Source organism: Sceloporus occidentalis, unplaced genomic scaffold (assembly GCF_023333645.1).
Source record: "Sceloporus occidentalis isolate IW3139 unplaced genomic scaffold, rSceOcc1.0.p SCAF_3, whole genome shotgun sequence".
NCBI classification, from domain to species: Eukaryota; Metazoa; Chordata; class Lepidosauria; order Squamata; family Phrynosomatidae; genus Sceloporus; species Sceloporus occidentalis.
The window spans coordinates 153121724-153142833 of NW_028316983.1; the positions used below are offsets into that span (position 1 = coordinate 153121724).

Sequence of the window (21110 nt, forward strand, 5' to 3'; positions counted from 1 at the left end):
TTCACATAAATTAGGTGGGAGCAGGGTCTAAAGAGCCGGTGTCAAGGTGAAGGGTGGGCAGAGACCTTCACAGTCGTGTCTTTTAGATTGTAAGCCTGAGGGCAGGGAACCATCTAATTAAAAATAATAATTGTAAGGCGTTCTGATAGTCATTAGGGCTGAAGGGCAGGGTATAATTACCATAAATATATAAATAAATATTGAGGAAGTGATTCCATTGATTAACTGATGGGCAGTAGAAAGAAATATTTAATTTTATATATTCTAAATCTCATGAGTCTCAACTTCATTTGGAAGTGTCCCATGTGTATCAACTTGAGCTAGAATGGCTGGGATAGGAAAGACAATGCATTTTAAATGGATTTAAGAAAGAAGCAGTGATGACTCAATGTAAATGTATCCTAAATAGAACTTAGAATGGTGCTGACAGAAAATCATAGGTGGGATACAGACCGCCAATTTGGGGTGTGCTGCAGCCGCCTCTTTGCGCCATGTATTGGGGCCAGGGCAGCCCCAGCCCCAGCCCAAAGGCCACAATACGGCACTTTTTGGGACCAGGGAGGAGCGGCAAAATGCCACTCCTCCTTAGTCCCCAGGAGCCGCAGCCAGGGGAGAAAGGGGGGGCCCTTTCCCCCTGGCGCTGTTCTCATGGCAATCTAGTTGCTGCAGAAATGAGGCACTCTCCGGGAAGGAGCTCCATTTCAGAGCTCCTTCCAGCGCCGCTGAAAGGGCACCACAAGCACCCTGCGGCGGCGCCAGGATGTGACAGCCACTCCACACCCTTTGGATGTGGCGTGGCTGTAACGTCAAAATGGCGGCACCCATTTTGGGCACCGCCATTTTGACGTCCTGGCGACATACTAGGGTTAGCGAGCATCTAAAAAGGACACTCTCGGGCAACCCTAGTACTAAAAGTCCCATCTGTACAGGGCCACTGTTTTCTTTCCCTCCCTTGTGACATAGAGCACACATCCTTACAAGAGTTACATTTTGGTAAATTACCCAGTAACATTCATACCAGACTATAGTTTCTTCTTTTGGAGGTGAGAGCTAAGATTAAAAAAAAATCTCGAACTGTTTCTTGAAACCAAAGGGCAAGGGCATTATATTTTGCACTGACAATGAACTTAGAGATAACCAAATCCAAATACCCCAAAATCGAATACTTTCAGGTTAGAGCTTAAAGCTGTGTGCTTTTGCTCTTGGCCTATCTTACAAAATTATAGCTTCTGGAAGCAAATGCAGGATGTGAAGGTGGAAGAATTCAGGGAGTTGCTTTTTTGTTTGTTTCTATCATTGTATTTGACATTGATTTAAAACCAGTGGACTTTTGCTATTCCTTTTAGAAAGTTACAATTAAATTGTCCAAGTAACTCTCCTTCATGGGTACATTGAGTACCCTAGTGTTTTACCTGTGTCAGAAAGGTTCAACTTTCCATCTCAGTTTTCAGTCATCATCCAAAGTGTTTCTAGACATAAGTGGTTTGAATACTGCTATTTAACTGGGTTTATTTCTACCTTGTGATAATATATGCCAGGAACAGGATGCAGTGCTTCAAGAGAAGAGAACACAATAGAACTATGTTAACCATCCCCATCCAAGTGCTTTGCTGCATATTTACAGGCATGTAGAAATAATTCAGTTTCAACTTGTCACAGTTCTGCACACATATTTTTGGTCACTTCACAGAGATGTACTTCAAAGTCTACAATGGGGTGGGGGAAAATCCATCTATACATACAGTAGAAACATACCCAGGAAGAAGAGGGTGGGAGGTGTCTGGGCAGCCATTTTGACTGCATGAGTTTTCCCCTAACCTTTCAGTATATTCCATTTGAATCTAGCTTTTCCTCCCTTTACTGTGCTCAGAGAAAGCATACTTTCAGGAAAAAACCCACTCACAAAGGTTTGGGGGGAAAGCAGAGGGTGAGCTGGGAGCTGTGCTTCAGGGCTTCTCCTTTACTTTTAACTGTTTTATTTCTTTAAGGGGCTTGTAGAGGGTTTTTGCTCAGAGGAAATGAGTCAGAATCTTACCTTGGGAATGAGCTAGGAGCTCTTTATACAGCTATAGATCCAGTTTCTTGAGCTCATTGACAGAACTTAGAGAACAAGCCAGGCCAACAGGGGACTTTTTCTTCGGTGTTTAAGTGTGTCCAGAGGAGGGCGACCAAAATGGTGAAGGGTCTGGAAACCATGCCCTGTGAGGAACAACTTAGGGAGCTAGGGATGTTTAGCCTGGAGGAGAGAAGATTAAGAGGTGATATGATAGCCTTTTTAAAATATCTGAAAGGATGTCATATTGAGGAGGGAGCAAGCTTGTTTTCTGCTGCTCCAGAGAACAGGACCCAGAACAATGGATGCAAGCTACAGGAAAAGCGATTCCACCTCAACATTAGGAGGAACTTCCTGACAGTAAGGGCTGTTCGACAGTGGAACAAATTCCATCAGAGAGTGGTGGAATCTCCCTCCTTTGAAGTCTTTAAACAGAGGCTTGATGGCCATCTGTTGGGTATGCTTTGATTGAGATTTCCTGCATGGCAGGGGGTTGGACTGGATGGCCCTTGTGGTCTCTTCCAATTCTATGATTCTATGGCCTGTTACAGACTGCCAAAATAAAGCTGCTTCGGGTCTCTTTAGAGGTATGCTATTTAAATGATGCATGGGTCCTAAGAGTCCGGAGGTCGCCCCAAAGCCACACTCCATTCCTAAGCACTGGAGTGCAGCTTTGGTGCAGCTTCCGGATTCTTAGGATGCATGCATCATTTAAATAGCATACCTCCAAAGAGACCTGAACCAGCTTTATTTTGGCAGTCTGTAACAGGCCTATGATTCTATGATCTATGAATACTAGTTACAAATGTGTGATTCTAGATCACACATTTGTAACACCCTGGCAGGTCAATATGTATATGTCTTCACAGCAGGGATGAAAAGAACTTGGTGTTTCAAACTGAAAATGAGAGTTGATTTTCAAATGTGACAAAACTGGAAGACTGATATATTTCCCATTGTGAAGCACCTGCTCACTTAAAAGTGCAACAGGAACAATAAGAAACACTATCTGGAAATCACAACTTGGGGTAGGGATTCCATGCTGGTCTAACAAAAGACAGAAGAGCTTCCAATTAATATACAATTTAAAAAAACAACATAAATTTACATAATTAGCCCCCACTCTTATGTTTGTATCATTTAAATGTTCTCCAAGCTTAATGATAGATGCTTATGTATAAGTGGCCCCCATATGTCTCAGTTAGCTAAAAGGGTAACATCTTCACTTTGGGGTTTTTCTGTTGTACTTTATTTATTTACATCTAAAGTCTTCTTCGGAACCATGCCGTTCTTTTATTTTTTGAAAAGCCATTATTAAAAATAAATAAATAAAACAACCTTCTCATGAAATAATTTATATTCCATTTCTTTCTCACTTGCTAATTTGGTCATATGATTGCAAGTTCCCTCCCTGGGAAAATTGGAGCTTTTAAAGACACTTTACCACCCAACGTTCTATGGTGTTTAGCCATCACAAATGCAAATATATAATGGGGGGAGTCTTTATCCATTTGTAAACTGTCAACGGAATCAAATAGCTGTTATCAGTAAGGAAACATTTTTATGGCTTACTCCTGTGTGTAAAACATCTTTAATAGCTCTGGAGGCTGGTTCCAATACTAATCAAGTTGCACTGATGAAGTTGGGTAACATAATTCTTTTAAGTGATAAGTCTTCCAGGCATAATCTTGTTGGAAGCTGTGTCTAACAGGATTGCTTCCTGAGGTTAGTGAATAAAACTGTCAACGGCTGCAGCATTAATGAAAGTATCCCCCACATTTATTTTGATTTATTAATTTCATTCTATGCATATCTTTCTCATCATAAAAAATTCACGTTGCATCGTATAACATCTTTAAAATGGTCCCGCTGTCTGTAATCTCAGCCTTCATGTTCACTGAATTACTCATACAAAATTATAAGGATTTGAAGATTTCTCCTCCTTGGACTCATCTTTAACTCTTTTCATATGCTGGAATCGTTGGTAAAACCAGAGTAATGGTGACCCTCAGAGGAACCTATCATAGTACACCCAACTGGCTTTCAATGCCTACAATGGCTTAGACCTACCATTTTAAATTCCCATGTTCCACATAAGGTAGAATTGCTCTGAGTCACTGTGGGGAATATAAATATGAGGCTCATCATACTCCATGCTCACTGCAGGGCAACTGATTTCTGTTATAGCCACTCACTGAACCTACTGACTAGGATCAGTAAATAAAGAAACACACATATCTGCATATATATTTTTCTAAATTTTAAAATGCATTTTGGATTTTTTTTAAAAAAAAGAAAATGCATATAACAAAAGGAAAGCATGCACAAAAATTCAAGTACTAAGAGAAATCACACAAAAATATATTACTGGTTCCTTTCAAAGTTGTATATATTATTGAGAGTGGCTAGAAAAAATTGCATATATGGAAAAATAAGAAAAAAGTACTGTGGCACTTTATAGATAGAACAACTTTTGTTTGGCCCTATCTGTTTTGATAGATGCAAACTCGACAGTTTTGTCCTCCATTTGATGAAGTGTGCTACAATCATGAAAACTTACACAGAAAAAAGGTTAGCCTTTAAGGTGTCAAATGGCTTTTATTGTTTTGCTGCAATATGCCCACAAGGCTATTGCTCCTAAAATAAATATTAGCAAAAATGTTTGGTCAAAAATATTTTTGTGTGTGTGAAATATTTGGGTGAGAAATTTCAAATTGATGTGGGAATGGGACGGAAAATAATTATGAAAAAAATATATGAAGCTGGATGGAATCAAGCTTAACAGGTAACATAGAAAACATCCATTGAGAAAATGTTTTACAAGGGACTTCTCCACACTCAATCCAGGCCTAGAGCTATAATCAGGAAAGACTCCATTTAAAGTCTCGATACTGCAATGAGTTCACAGACTAGCTTCAAGGAAGCCACTCACTCTTCATCCTGTATCTTAGCCCTCTCTCTGTAAATATGCAACAATACAAGTGTATATTATAGAACACAGTAGGCTATGGGTCATATGTGACCTTTTTGAGGGTATAACCTCTGAATTTTGATCATTTCTATTTTTAAAAAAATGGAGAAAAATCAGCACTGGTAAGTCCCTTGTGTATCTGAGAAGGTTTGGCTCCCAAAAGAAAAAGGTTGTTCATCATTACTCTAGGACCTACAATGTCACCCTTTGTAAGGAATACTGGCAGACAAAGCTCTTTGAACACTCAAATGACTTTATAAATATTTATTGTCTATTTAGAAGCCAGCGTGACATAGTGGTTTGAGCACTGGACTATGAATCAACACCAGGGTTTGAATTCACACTTTGCCATGCAAAACTGCTTGGTGACCTTGGTCAAGTGGCACATTTTCACCTCCAGAAACTCTGTGATTGAGGGCCACCACAAATTGGAAATGACTTGAAGGCACACAACAGCAACAAATTATCCATTTAGTGTTTCTTCTTGTACCGTTTCTTATTCATAGCCTTATTTTAGCCATTGCCAATCACTGTTTGTAGTCCATTAATGATAGGCACATAGCTATCTACCAAAAGGGGGAAATATAATGTGGAACTTCAAAAACAAACCTGGAAGCAGAAAAATTCTCCTTGCTCTATCAAATTGATCTATCGATACGTGTTTTTGAGCTATTTCCCCTAGTATTTTCATCTTATGATTGTGCACCCATTTATTATACACTGTAAAACATCTGACTTTGGAATCCTGCTCAAGGAAAATTAGACTAGCTCCTTTCTTCCAGAGCTTCTCAGAGACAGCCAAAATTGTATTCTTTCAGATCATCTTCTTAATGGTTTTCAAAACTTTATTTTAAAACTGTTTAAAATCTATTTTAAAACTACATATAAAATCTATTTTAGTGAGAATTTCTTTGGAAGTCCAAAAGCAATCAACCAAAAATCAATTCAATAAATACTTTCAACAAATAATAAAACAATGTATAATTTCTATGATTTGGGTCAGAGGTTGAGAATGAGCAAAAGAAAAAAGCTACAGCAAAAACTGTACCAAAAGTTCAGATGCTTTTTGCTTTTAGGGTATATTTCATAATCCAGTGGGACAAAATGCATTTGGACAATGCAATGCATTGCAACAACACTCCCATGCTATTGTTTGCTTGTTTACTAAAGAACAGTGCCAAGATGCAAATACAATATACTATGGTTGTCAGGAGATTCATCCCATGTGAGGTGGGACTGGACTATCATTTTCAGGAAGTGTTCAAAGTGTACATTAAACCCCATCATTAATTCTGCTATGATAACTCTACTGCTAACCCTCAGTACATTGGAATTTCATTGATGCCAGAAAATACCAAACAACTCAGTGTGTGTGTGTGTGTGTGTGTGTGTGTGTGTGTGTGTAGTTAATCCTCAAGCACTGGTTCATGACAGTCAACTATGTAGTAATGCTAAACTCACGGTGAAGAATTTGCTCCTAAATTTAGCCATGACTTATCAATGGGACCAAAACCTGCCCTCAACTTGTACATGAGATTGACCTATAATCAGGTATATATGGTACTTATGGTATTTTCTTTATTCTTTTCTTCTTCATTTGTTATTAGATTACTATGGTACCCAACTGGTTCATTAATATTTTTCCCAGTTATGTACAAGCTTATACTCACATGCAAAAGTTACTTGAAGAATACAGACTATTTGAGTTGTATTTTTCCAAACTAATATGAAGATGTAAATATGCTAATTCATTATCTTTCCTTATATCCCCCCCAAAAATAAACTGTATTAAGAAACTTTAGAGCAAACCTATTAATAAATGCAATTTTTTTAAAAAAATATCTAAATGTAAGTTTTCAAGAAGATTAAAATAGCAACAGCAACAACAAGAGCTTACTGTGAAAACAGCACACAATGAATTTATTGGTAAAGGCAGTGAGATGTACCAGAAATCAAAAGTGTTGTCGATCCCTAACACTCACAGTGACATATACACACACAGCATTTTATTTTTGAGTACAAGTTGCACTTGTCTTTCAGTTTTATGATAGGGTTGAGGCATATGCAAGGAGATGTGGGAAGGCTTGATGTTTGCGTCAGTTACTCAATGATGGTGTTTTGTTTCCTCTTCAAGGTGATTACACACAAAATCTCACTGAGACAGACAAGTCACTGAAAAACATCACCTTTAAAGGCAGACAGTCAGATTGTTCTGCCAAAGTAGTTCTGTACTGCTTTGTTCTACAGGTTTTCTGTAGATGTTATACCAGATGTTATACCACTGGAATAGTTGCCATATATTCTTGGCAATGAGAACCATAGTTGTTCTGCTAAGCACATGTGGATGCTATCACACTGATGGTTGCCTTCAACTCCACATATCACACTGATGGGTTGCGTTAGAAAGGCAGCAAATGAATGAATGAATAAATGAATGATTTTTTTTGTATGTTTAATTTGGACTGTCTCGAAAACTACACTGGCAGATTCTAAAGAGATTATTGCCTCAATTCTGCCTTGCTCTTGTTGTGATTACATTATTAAAAACCCCAAAACATACTGGTTTTGGAACTTTTAATACTGCACTTCTCTTCAATAATGTGATGGGGCTTTTTGTGCCATAGAGGGCCCCTACGGACCCTCTTCCAGATTTCCCCTTAATGATGGAAAAAATTAAACCTATTGCATGTTTTGGATCATAACTCTCACAAGCTCTTACCATTAACTGCCATAGGTGGTGCTGAAGGGCATTGTAGAAAACACTCTTTAGAGGGCCAAAAATCATTCACCTCTGTTGTTGATATTACTTAGGCCAAGAGAGAAGCTAGAAACATCAATTGCCATGTTCAGCAACTGTTTATTTAGTGGAACATCCACTTTAGCTTGTTCTATTGAAATTTGTGCATATTTTGCTCAACATGCTTTTCCTAATTTATATATTGATACATGTTACATGTATTGATACATTTGCACATTTCCCATTTGTAAATGTCTTTTGTTAGCTGCCTTGGGTCCAATTTAGGAGGAAGGCAGAAAATAAATAAATGAATAAATAAACATTTTCTGTACCTTTTTGAATTCTTGTTAATCACAGAAACATAGAGTTGGAAGAGACCAGAAGGATTCTGTTGGTGTACCGGCCACCCCGTGCGCTAACGGACTCCCTTAACGAGCTGACACAGTTGGTTGCAGAGCTGATGCTAGCGGCTCAGGGGGGACCGGTGGTAACATCAATGTTACACCGGATCATAAATACATCTCTGAGGGATGGGCAATTTCCATCCAGCTTGAAATTGGCCACTGTAAGACCGCTGCTAAAAAAGCCCTCCCTCGACCCCCTGATGCATAACAATTATCGGCCAGTCTCGCTATTGCCATTTTTGGAGAAGGTGATAGAGAAGGCGGTTGCAATCCAGCTTCAATCGATCTTGGATGAAACGGATTATCTGGACCCATTTCAAACTGGCTTTCGGGAGGGCTACGGGGTTGAGACGGCCATGGTCGCCTTGGTCGATGATCTCCGTCTGGGCATTGACAGGGGAAGCGTGTCCCTGTTGGTGCTCTTGGACATCTCAGTGGCTTTCGATACCATAGACCATGGTATCCTTCTGGAGCGCCTGGCAGAGGTTGGAATCGGGGGCACTGCTCTCCAGTGGTTCCGGTCCTACCTCTCTGGGAGGTTCCAGATGGTGCAGCTGGGAGACGTGTGCTCCGATAAGAGGGCCCTTACATCTGGGGTCCCTCAAGGAGCCATTCTGTCTCCCATGCTTTTCAACATTTACATGAAACCGCTGGGAGAGATCATCCGGAGACATGGGGCGCGGGGTTATCAGTATGCTGATGACACCCAAATAAATCTTCTCTATGTCTCCGACTGATGCAGTGACCGGGGATGGCATCTCTCCTCTCGTGGCGTGCCTGGAGTCAGTAATGGGCTGGATGAGGGAAAACCGACTCAGTCTGAATCCAGAGAAAACGGAGGTGCTCGTGATAGGTTCTCCTGGCCCAGGGATGGCAGTGGTTCCACCTTTCCTGAATGGGATCACGCTTCCCGTAAAGGACTCGGTACGCAGCCTGGGGGTGCTCCTCGACTCGTCGCTTCACCTTACATCTCAGGTGGACGCGACGGTCAGGAGCACCTGCTACCAGCTCCGGCTGATTCGCCAGCTGCGCCCATACCTGGGCCAGAGGGACCTTGAAACGGTGGTACATGCTCTGGTAACCTCTCGACTGGATTTCTGCAACGCGCTCTACATGGGGCAACCCTTGTACCATACCCGGAAGCTACAACTGGTACAGAATATGGCAGCCAGACTGGTCACTGGCATACCTAGGGCCAGTCATATAACACCTGTACTTAAAGATCTGCATTGGCTGCCTATTCGCTTCCGGGCGCAATACAAGGTGTTGGTTATAACCTATAAAGCCCTACATGGCTTGGGTCCAGGATACCTTGAGGACCGCCTCTCCCCATACAATCCGCCCCGCACACTCAGAACATCTGGGCAGCAGCTACTGAGGGTCCCAGGGGCAAGATTAGCCTCTACAGCGAGGAGGACATTTACCATCTTGGCCCCAACCCTCTGGAATACACTGCCCATAGAGCTCCGCTCGGCCACCTCCCTGGCACAGTTCATGAAGGAACTAAAAACCTTCCTGTTCAAGTTAGCATTCCCCGATATAAGCTCCAGTTAGTCTCCCCCCCTCTGGCGACAATGGCGAGCTGGCCAGAATGTATTTTTAATGTAAATTTTAATGTATTTTTTTCTTATTGCATATTGTATTGTATTGTGTATTTGTTTATTATGCTGTACACCGCCCTGATTACAAGAAGGGCGGTATAAAAATAAAACTTTTATTATTATTATTTATTAAGGGCCATCCAGTTCAGCCCACTTCCACGCAGGGACTCACAATCAAAGCATCCTTGAGAGCTGGCCATCCAGCCTCTGTTTAAAGACCTCCAAAGAAGGAGACTTTAACACACTCTGTGGGAACGTGTTGCACTGTCAAACAGCTCTCACTGTCAGAAAGTTCTTCCTAATGTTGAAGTGGAATCTCTTCTCCTGTAGCATGTATCCATTGTTCTGGGTCCTATTCTATGGAGCAGCAGAAAACAAACTTGCTCTATCCTCAATATGACATCACTTCAAATATTTAAATAAGGCTACCATATCACCTCTTAACTGTCTCTTCTCCGGGCTGAACATACCCAGCTCCCTAAATCTCTCTTTGTAGGACCTTTCCTGAATAGCAAACTTGGACACTAATTTAATTGATCATCTGTCTGAGTATTTGTGCTCCTTCTGCCCATCCTGATTATTTTAATTGTATTGCTTTTAACGCGTAAGCTGTGTAATTGATATTTTAGGGGAGGGAGGGATATATATATGCAATACAAACGAACTGACTTTCTTCTAAGAGAAAGTTGATAAAAGATCAACAGTAATGTTCCAATGGCTCCAGCCAGCTATCCTATGATAGTGCACATGCAGCAGAGTTTTCTGAAAAGTATAATTTTCTTTTTTATAATAATGTGGATATATATATATATATATATATATATATATATATATATATATATCCACACTATTATAAAAAATAAAATTAAGATAGGATCTTATATAGATCAAAAATAATAAGTGACATATATAGCAGCTGTTTAACTGCAAAATCCCCCCTTTCTTAGAGTAAGACAGAAAAATTATTAAACACCATTAAGCAGAGTTGCCAGATCACATGACCTGACTGTTCTCCAGTCTTCAGGAGAGCTTGAGGAATCTCTGAGTGAGAGCAGTGCCTTTAAAAGTTTATGTATATAAATATTTTTCATTATTTTTTAGATTAAATCAGTCTGGTTTTCTTGAATGGTGCACTTCATGAAACTATGCTCAATTTATTCTGATGAATGACATCACCAAGTGCTACCCTTTGTGAGAGTTGCAAGCTTGCAATAAGGAGCCATTACTAATATTGGCACTGAAATCTCAAGACTGAATCTATATACAAGACCTAAGTATGTAACTATGGCAGGGTACAGACCACCCAAAAAGGGCAGCCTCCAGTGCCTGTTTTTCCGGTGGAGGGAAGCCTCAGCCGCCAAACAGAGAGACTTCCCACCGGTGGAAAAAGAACCTGCAAAAAGCAGGTTCTTTCTACACTTCAGTGGCGGCATAATGAGTGCGCCACAGTGCACCACTGGCGCACTCGTTATGCAAGCGCCACACAGCGCCGTACGGATGCCACGCGGCACTCGCATAACAATGGCGGTGCCCATGTACAGGATGCCACCATTTTGATGCCCTTGTCATGTGCGAGGGTTGTGGGGTGTCTGGAAGCGCCGCCCGAGGCACCCCTCGCACATGACAGGGGCATCCTTTCTGGCCCATCTGGACCAGACCTATATATAAGATCCAGCTGCAGAAAAGCCTGGTGAGTAACCTTTGCTCAAGCTACTGAAAACCCACATTCATATAGTGTATGTGTATTGATAATTAAAGAATACAATACAGACATTTTTAATTGTGTGTTGTTGTTTTTTTAAAAAAGTCCCTCCTGTCTTCTTGACAAATTTAAAATCACCTTCTGCCATGGGGACAGGCTTAAGAGAGGCTTTCCAAGGATTTAACTTAGAGGTGGTTTCCCCTTTTTTATAGGTCGATTCCTTGTTCCATAGATGATGGTGATGATGATGATGACATTTATTTGTTCCCCACTCCCCCCCCCCCCTAAATTTTTTGGCTCAAAGAAGCTTTGATTGTGATTTCAGAATTAACTGGAATAATTTCTAAAACTGACTTCCAGATGTATTGGGTCATTATATTACGATTTCATGAAAATACTTTGCACGTGATTTTTTTATTGATTTACACATGAGCTTCAGTGCAAAACTCCAAGGCAAATAAATAAATAAATAAATTTATATAATTAATTATGTGCTCCCACCTACGCATCCCTAATTTAGACCACATATTAGTCAAAACAGTCAACAGCAGAGCAACAAAAGCAGGCATATATCTTTGATAGGTAGAGGATATGGCATGTAAGTATGACATGTGCATCGTTTTTGGTGAGATATGAAAATCTATCTAAGTCAGATCTGCAGAACGTGGCAGTAAGTCAGGGCCAAAATTAAAATAGGCTAAACTTCTTTAGGCCGCAGATTCGTTAATTCCGTTGTCCTTCTCATCTGCCTGCCCTCTCTGCAAATGAAAGCCAAGTAGCAGAGGAGCTGTGCCCATCCTTCTCCTCCTTGCCTCAGATGTTGCTGTCAAATAACCACAGTACAACATGTTGGAAGTAAGGCCACAACTTTATTTGCAAACAATTGGTAGGGTTGGCACAAAGCATAAGTTCAGGATCTGTGCAATCAAACCACCCAATGTAGTCTGATTATCCAAACCGGGCCCCCACCCGGTGCTTGGGATGACCTAGGGGCTAAGGAACACAACTTGACCGCAAACCTTGTCTTGCGTTCACCAATTCACAAAGCCCCTAGTCACCGGGAGGCGCTCCTGCGTTCTGGCCCCCGCAATGGCCAAACGCCTGCCCTATTCGCCCCCGGGTACCTATTGACTCCCAAACAAGAGCTCCATAGCCCTGGTACCACAACGTGCAGATCCTGGCCTATGCTGCCGCCAAGTTGTGACTAAAAAACACCTAACAACAGTGGTGGGTGGGCGGGAGAAGCACCAAGACTTGCTCCCTTCCACAGCTTGGCTCCGCTCTGCTTGAAGCCAAGCAACCGACTGAGGGAAAGGGCCAGCAACACGGCCTTATATAGGCCTAGGCCCCTCCCTCCCTGCGTGCTGTGCGGGGCCCCGCCTCCAAGGCCCAGCCCACCAATGGGCAGCCTTGGAGGACCGGAAGCCCCGCACCAACGAAACCGTCTCCCAGAGCGTTGCGGAGCGGAAGGGCCGCCCCTTCCGCCCCCGCGCACCAATAGGGAGCCGGGCAAGCCCCAGAGCACTCTGGGGCTTGTAGTCCAGCTGCGTCTAGCGGCAAAACGGTCTGCCTGGCAAGGTGGGCGACCGTTGCTTCTACTCTGCCTGAGCTTCTCCTGAACAATGGGGGAGCCATGAGGAGTAGGCGTTTGCCCTGCTTCCTCCTCTGTTGCCCAGCATGGCTGTCCCCTCAGGAGAAGGCAGCTGGTCACACAGCTGTTTTTTTTTTTCTTTTGATATCTATACATTTGATGGAAATGTTTGTGGAGAAGGGACATTTACACAAAGAGCTATATCTGTAGAAGCTTCCATTAAAAACATTGACCTAGACAGGTCACAATTCCTGTTTATATGAAAACATCCAAACATACACTTGAAGCTTGGAACTATTTCTTTTGGGAACTTCAGGTCCCAAAATCCCACAATGTCGGTGACTTCTGGGAATTATATTTCAATCCCCATGTTTCCAAACTCTGATAGAGCTGTGTACAATTTCCCTTTCCACAGACATCTGTGCTGTACATATAGATGACAATGGAAAATATCAAACGGCACATACAAGACTAAGACATAGATCCTCATTCCTATGCACATGATGTTCTGACATCTTTAAATAATGTATGAAGTGAGCTCTAGCTGATCAATAACTGGGAGAGCAACTATGATTTAATGAATCTTGCCACTAATCCTAATGACAGTAAACCCATTAAATCAACTGGATTTACTGATGTGCTGACTCATCATTCAGCAGTTGTTTCAATGGATTTACTTTTGCTGAGACTAACATACAAATTTTAGGCCTCAATTTTCATTTTTAAACAGCAAATAAAAACATGTTAGTATGCTTTCAGGTTTTGAATTAGTATACTTGTTACATGTCTCTAGGATCTGATTCCTGTGTTATTAGTATCAGTAACATTTTTTTGTGGGGGAGATTTGATTACATGGCATGGGGAAGTCTTGTGATTACATTCTGTGTAAGAACGACCCTTTGTTGGTAAAAAAATCATCATGTTGCTGCAACATCCATATTCTTTCAATAATTTCCAAAGGTTCAATGAGGCCAGTCATACAGTTGTTGATGGTGGAGAAGTTAGAATTGGTTCTAAACCCAAGAGTAGTTTTAATACTTTAGTGTCTTGGAAGCCATCAGTCAGGATGGTGTAGCTTTTGTTTGGGGAAAAAGTTCTTTTTTGATGGCGAAAGATATATATCATGCAATTATTTTATACCTTTTTACATTGTTTATAATCTTGCTCATTATTCTACTACAATTATACTATTGTTAATTACTATTTGTCACTTACCTCATGTATGCTCATTGCAATTTCATGCCTAATTAAACATACCTTTCCCTTTCCCTTTCCCTTTTTCATTTAATGAATCAGCTTTTCCTATTGTTCTTAGTAATTTTAGTAAAGTACTTAGTAATTGTTCCAATAAAGTCCAATAAAGAGGGGTTTTTTCCCCTGCAATGTGTTTTAACTTAATTGCCTAGTTGCTTGGAATCTAACATGAGATTTGTTTTTCTGTAGCATGTAAAAATTGCCTGACCCAGTGTAAAATAATAATAATAATCTCTTGAAACATTAAATAAAAAAGCCTATGTGGCTCAAGACCAGTATTGTTGGCAATATCAAATTAAAAACCAAAAATGATTTTTATTTCAAAAGCCACTTATTAACTCTAATAGATCTGATTGCTCTTATCTGGCTAGTTATAGCTTGATAATCTCAAATATAGTAGATCCATTGACTAAAAGAAATTGCAGTTTGTTGTGGCACCAGAACTCTCTGAAAGAGAAGACTAAATGTCTTACAAGACTACATTTGAGAGAATTCCATAGCATTGAGCCAGGGCCGTTAAAGTGGTCTCAAAGTGGATTTTTTTTCTTTGCAATATGTTTTGGACCCAAAACTTAAAAAAAAAAAAAAAAAAGAGGGGGGAGAAGATTTTAAAATTATCATTGCATAATATGAATTGTCTGAGAGGGGGAAAGAGAAATGGAAATTTAAAATACTTGGAGGTGAGAGCAAAGACAGTAAGAGAGTTGGTATTTCCTTGTGATTAAGAGAATGGTCTAAGTCAAAACAGATGGCCCTTTTGTGCAACCATCCAGACAGCTTGGGAGCATGGCGTTTACATGCCACCCAGAAGCCTCCCAGCCATTTACATGGGGGCCTGCTTTCAGGTGCTCCAGCAGTATGGCATTTATATGACGCACACCACTGGAGCACCTTAAAACCGACTTCTGGCCATGGCAGGTTGGAAAAGCAGCTTTTTCCTCTTTGCCGCTCCTTTTTTGGCTCGTGCCATGTGGTTGCCATGGCCCCAATCCAGCCTTGGAAAGGCTGGTTTGTAGCCATCCCTTTGGAGTGGTCTGTTTTTCCACACAGTGTAGGTGATCTTCAATGGGCCTGAGGACCATTTTCTTTAGAGTGCCAAAATATTCAGAACAAATCTGAAAGTTTCTAGAAGCTCATATCTGGATCTGAATAACACATTATTATTGAATACAAAACTGTGTGGGAGCTGCAACTTATGCTATGTACACACAGGCTAAATAACAAATCCCTCATTATCCACATTTCAATCAGTCTGGACGATGCATGACCCAATCCCCAGTTCTGGTACAAGATCCATTGCCCTCCAGAATGACACTGGGTGGCTGTTTATGATGCATCCCACCAAAGCCACCACCACTGCTACAAGTCATCTCCTCTGAGGTCAGAATAAAGGACCCAGCTATGTGACTGATGCTGGTTTCCCCTTTATCAATCTAAAAGGGAGTGACCTGCACTGGTGGCAGTCATGAACATAGTGGGATTCATATATGAAAGCTGCCCAGCATCACTGCTGAGTACCCAGGCAATTGAGGGTGGGGGTGTAAGGACAGCTTTCTGGCCAGAATTCTCTGGGCTGCTTCAGGAATATTTTGGCCTGTGTAAACACAACCCTGTTTAAATAATAGTGATTCCCAGGAGAAACAATTCACTCTAAATTTTATACTCTCGCCAGAAACATTGTAGTCCAAGGGAACTGGGACATTTGGGGTCACAAAACAGCCTTAGTTCTGCATGCAGATCTGAGTCTACGCTTTACTCACCCCTGTTCTAGATTCCATTTTTGGTGTGGAACAAATGAAAAGAGCTAATTCATCACTTCACTGCACAGAAGCTATCATCCACCATTGGACAGGACATAGTGATGTTTCATCCCTTTGAGGAACACTGTTGTAGGGGAAGATGTGCAGCTTCCTAACACAAAACTGTATCACTGGGAAAATAGCACATCAGTATGTCCTGCTCTTTTGGCCTCATTTTGAATATGGTTGCATCAAGTCTTATAGGTGTTGGATTTTTTATCTTCTTTGACCGGCTTTTAGTATGAGCTTGTAGGAAGAAAGCAGACTTAAAAAGCTCTCAGACCATTTAATAAAATGGTATTCAAGGGAGATGGTAAAAAGCAACACAGTTCAGACTCACATAATTTGAGGGCTGTAGATCAGGTCAGTTGGCTATGAAATATGGAACACACTCTCCCCCCCACCATCACCTAATAATTATTTCCCAAACCGTTTTTAATTTCTATCTTTGCTGCCAAATTCCTGCTGCCTTTTTTAAAAGGGTCTCCTCTCTTCACCCTCTGCTTTCTTTCTCTTCTCTTTTCTCTTTCTTAAAACATTTCTGTCCCATTCTTTATCACAGGAGCTCAGGACAGCATATGATATAAAAAATTTAAGACATTTCCAGATTAAAAGCATAAATAATTTAAACAAGATGGAGAAAAAAACCTATTAAATATAGAAACAGTTAAAGCCACTTTAAAAAGTATATATTGTAAAACCATATACACATATACTTGAAATAAATGAGTCCCCAAAGGTTTTAATAAAAAGCCACGTTTTTGCTTGATGCCAGAAAGAAAGAAACCAAAATTGGTGCCAGTTAGGCCTCCAAGGAGTGCAATGCTACATCTGAGGTGGCTCTCTCACACATCCTCCCACTTTGCTTGGACCCATTGGTGAGACACAGACCCTAATTCAGCTGAAGTTTGTTTATGTCTTAAAATAGCATGTATTTCTGTAACTCCTTTTAATTGCTCAACTCCTTTGTTGCTTGCCCTCAAGTTGTTGCTGACATTTCTGTCTTTTGGTGACCCTAAAGCAAACCTATGGCAAAAATTGTTCAGCCTTTATCTGAGGCTGAGACAGTATGATTTACCAAAGGTCACCCAGTGTATTTCTAGTGTCAAGTGGGAATTTGAACCTTGGTCTCCAGAGCTGCAGTCTAATGCTTAAACCACAACACAATGCTGGTTCTTATTAGATCTCTGCCTGTCACTTCTATCACATCACTGCTGTATTATTATCCTTTCATTGGCTTCCTGTTCCCTGTAGAATCTGATATAAACTTCTTCTGCTGACTTTCAGACCCCTCCATGATTTGGCACCTCCCTATCTGACTGCACTTGTTTTTCTATCATCCAGCCCACCATGCTTTGAGATCTAATAATGCTTGGCTGTTGACACAACCTATTATTACCTCTTCCTCCACCTAGATTCAACCTTTTCCCCATGCTGCTCCCTTTTCCTGGAACCTCCTTCCTTTACATCTCCAGACTACCATCTCTTTAATCAACTTTAAAACAGAACTAAAGAGGTTTTACTTGTGATAATGCCAGCTTTTGAATTTGCAATATCAAATTTATTTCCGGTCTTTTTGTCCATGTCATAATCTCCAGTGGTTCTGCAGCTATCATTCTGGCCTACTTTTCAGAATTGTTTTAACAATTATTCAGGTGCTATTGGTAACTTATCATGAACTTGTGTGTATGTGTTTCTATATAGTGACATTGGCACATTACGGATGGCCCAGAAGGGGACGTCTCGTGCCGCCGCCGGTTGCAGCGTCCAGTAACCGCAGGCAGCCAAACGGCGCGGTTCCTGGATGCTGCCAAGAAGGAGCGCGAAAATTGCGCTCCTTCTTGCTCCCCGGAAGAGACGCCGTGAGGCGCTAGTCGTGCACTCATGGCGTCATTTCCGGGGCACGGTGTGCGGACACAGAGCGTCCATTATGTCATGATGGCGGCGGCCATGTGGAACGGCCGCCGCCATTTATTACGGACAGAGTCCATAACAGGAGTAGGGGTGTCTAGAAGAGATGCCCCCTTTTTAAACTGGGACGTCCTGAGGACGTCCCAAATGGCAGTATGTAACCCGCCTAAATTATTTTAAATGTCTTAGTTAAAATTCTGGGCTAAATTCAGTTGTCAGTCCCAACTAGAATAAGCTCATTGAATTGTTGACAGTTAAATCAGCATTTAAATCCCATTGATTAAATAAAGTCTTTAGTTGGGAATAAAAAAATTAATTTTAGTCCTCTCACTATCTCTTGATTTAGATGCAGATTAGATAAACTATCATCAAAAAATATTTGGGGCATACCTGAGTCTATGCTGTTGACAGCAAGTGCTCCTAGTACATACATTTTCCATGCTACTTCCTGGAGACAAACTATCTAGTTGATTTTACCAGCAACTATATATCACATTAATTGCTTTGCCAAACATTAACTATAAATTCCTATTCTGAGGGAATACATTAAAATGGCTAAATAAATAATGTTTCCCTACAAATATATAGCTGGCAATTAGAGAATTGAACCCCCTTCCCATAAAGCAGAAGGATTCCAAGAATTGTCAGGTGTAAAAACTTATTTCTCCCCAGTAGACAGTTATGTTCAATCTGAATTGCTTCAGTGCTGCTCCTGAGAAACTAAAATAGATTATATTTTTTCAAGAATTTGTCATTGTATGACATCTATGGATTGCAGTACTTACCTTGCCCACATACTGAGTATCCGGACCAGTGTATTCTTCCAGTAAAAAAAACTGATTCCACATCCATCCCCTCTTAGTTCGATGCAACGCTTTTCCATGATTCTTCGATAGACCCATTATGCTTTCAGTTTGCAAATACATGCTAGTCCTTTTCGGTGATGGTGAAGTGAGTGACTCATGAAACATCCAGGTCCAGATTAGAAATGGCAAGCAGTAGCAAGTTCTCATCATTTGTGCCTTCTGTAAAATATTGACTAGCCTCAATATGCTTCTTGCTTCAGTCAGAAGAATTCTGATAAAATAATATTGTATTCCTCTTTCATATGATCTGTGAATTGGTTAAAAAATTGATTAATTTTATTTATTTATTTTTTTAAAAAGATTAATATGTATGCAAGTGTCTTCACACTTTTCAACCTTCAAAGAGATATTCATGCATTGATTTGTGTGATGAGGAACATCTGCCATGGATTGCCAGGGATTTCTGATTATTTTTAGCCTTCTTGAATCTCACTGTTGGCAAAAAGTGGGATGTAAATGAAGTGAGTGATTGAATGAATGGATGAATTAATTATGTCTTAAACTATGGATAACCCATGTCTCTAGGTCTGAATGAAGTTCTTGATCTCATTTTAAAGGCTCTGTGTATACCATAATTTCAATCATCTGCTCTGGCAAGAGTGATCACTTTCTTCCTTGGAAACCTATTGGGTTAAAAGGAAGAAAGGGGGGGGGGGGGAATAGGTGATAGAAAGAAAAATAAAGTAGTTGGAGAAAGAGAAAAGGGTGTTCCACTCTCTTTGTCTTTGTCCTTACTTTTGCTTTCAGTCATACTTACCACCAACAAGTGGCCCCTATGTATTTTCCACAAGGGAATGCTACCCTGAACAGAGGAAAACATGTCTGTCCCAGTTGTTATTCCATTTTCTTTATGCAAAGCCAGAGTGTAAGCCAGTGTTAATTAAAATAAAACCTGGTGACATCCATTGTCTTGAATTTTATTTTGCAGATGAAGATTGATCTTTGTGGGCTGTCCGTTTTTTAGAACTGTAGTTAATGACTTTCTCATTGAGATACTCTTACTAATCTTTCAAAGAGTTCTAGCATTTCCCCACAGCAGTGTTTGAAAGCTATGACATTATATCTCAAATGATCTGCTGTGACAGACCCATATGTTATGTCCCCCCATGTGTTATGAATTAGCACAATATTTCTGCCCATTGGTACAATTGTTTCTTTCTTTTTTGTAAACTCACAGTTTGCCAGCCATGATTTGACACCAGCCCACAGGCCATCACTTTGAGTGGCATTGATCTATATGATATCAATACATTAGCACATGACAAACAAACTTTCTGTCAATCAGAATTGTCTTGGTTTTTACAAGATTCTGGTACCTAGTGCACTATTAAATATATTTGAACTGGTATAGAGTTGCTATCACATAGGTGTATCATTGACAGTAAATGAAATAAATTTGTGTTATTTTGGGGGGCAGACATGTTGTGGCTTAAAAAGATTATTTGTATTGACAGAAGGGAAGGATCTCTCATATCCAAAATTATAACACATAATTATTGCAATCTGGATAACTATGGTGCGGTACACACCGGCCTTTTGTGCCGTAATGGCACCGATTCTAGGGTTAAGGACCACGGGCAACCGTATGGTCCTTACACTAGCATAGAGCAGCGGCATTACAATGGCGGTGCCCTGTGTACATGGGAGCCGCCATTGTTACGTAAGTGCCACATGGCGTCCGCACGTTGCCATGTGGCACTTATGTTGCAAGTGTTCCATTGGCACACTCGCAACGTCATTGCGGTGCCGGAAAAAGAACCCAGCCTTTCCAGGTTCTTTTTCCTTTGTAGTGACAGTGTGCCGTTTGGGGCCTGCGCCATCCCTGCGAAGGAAACTAGGCCACCAGCAGGTTGCCATTTCTCAGTGGTCCGTCCTGGGCCTATATTGGGAAGGTGTCGCTTATTTTAAATCACATCACAGTGGTTAAATGCCTGTACTGCTAATCATCATAAGGTTGTGAATTCAATAACAGCCAGGGGCTCCAGGTCAAGTCGGCCTGGCATCGTTCTGTAGGTCACTATAATGAGTATCCAACTTGTTGGGGGCAGTTAACGTACACTTTGTAAACTACTTAGTACATGAGTAAGCAGTATATAACTGTATTTCCTATTGCTATTGCTACTTACTGTATTATCTTGGAAAAACATATACATATAGGTATTGTAGTATAAAAATATTATTCTTGATTTTTTTGTCTAACATCATACTTGTTCAGCAGTCA

General features: G+C 40.8%; 1 protein-coding gene across 1 annotated transcript in view; it reads right to left on the minus strand.

The window, feature by feature from the left end:
• Positions 1-21110, minus strand: part of CDH9 (cadherin 9) — a 166044-nt gene that overhangs the window by 88943 nt on the left and 55991 nt on the right. Inside the window, exon 3 of the mRNA XM_089516586.1 lies at positions 18809-19136. Within this exon, the coding sequence (XP_089372712.1) occupies positions 18809-19136 (328 nt within the window). The remainder of the gene's footprint in view (positions 1-18808; positions 19137-21110) is intronic.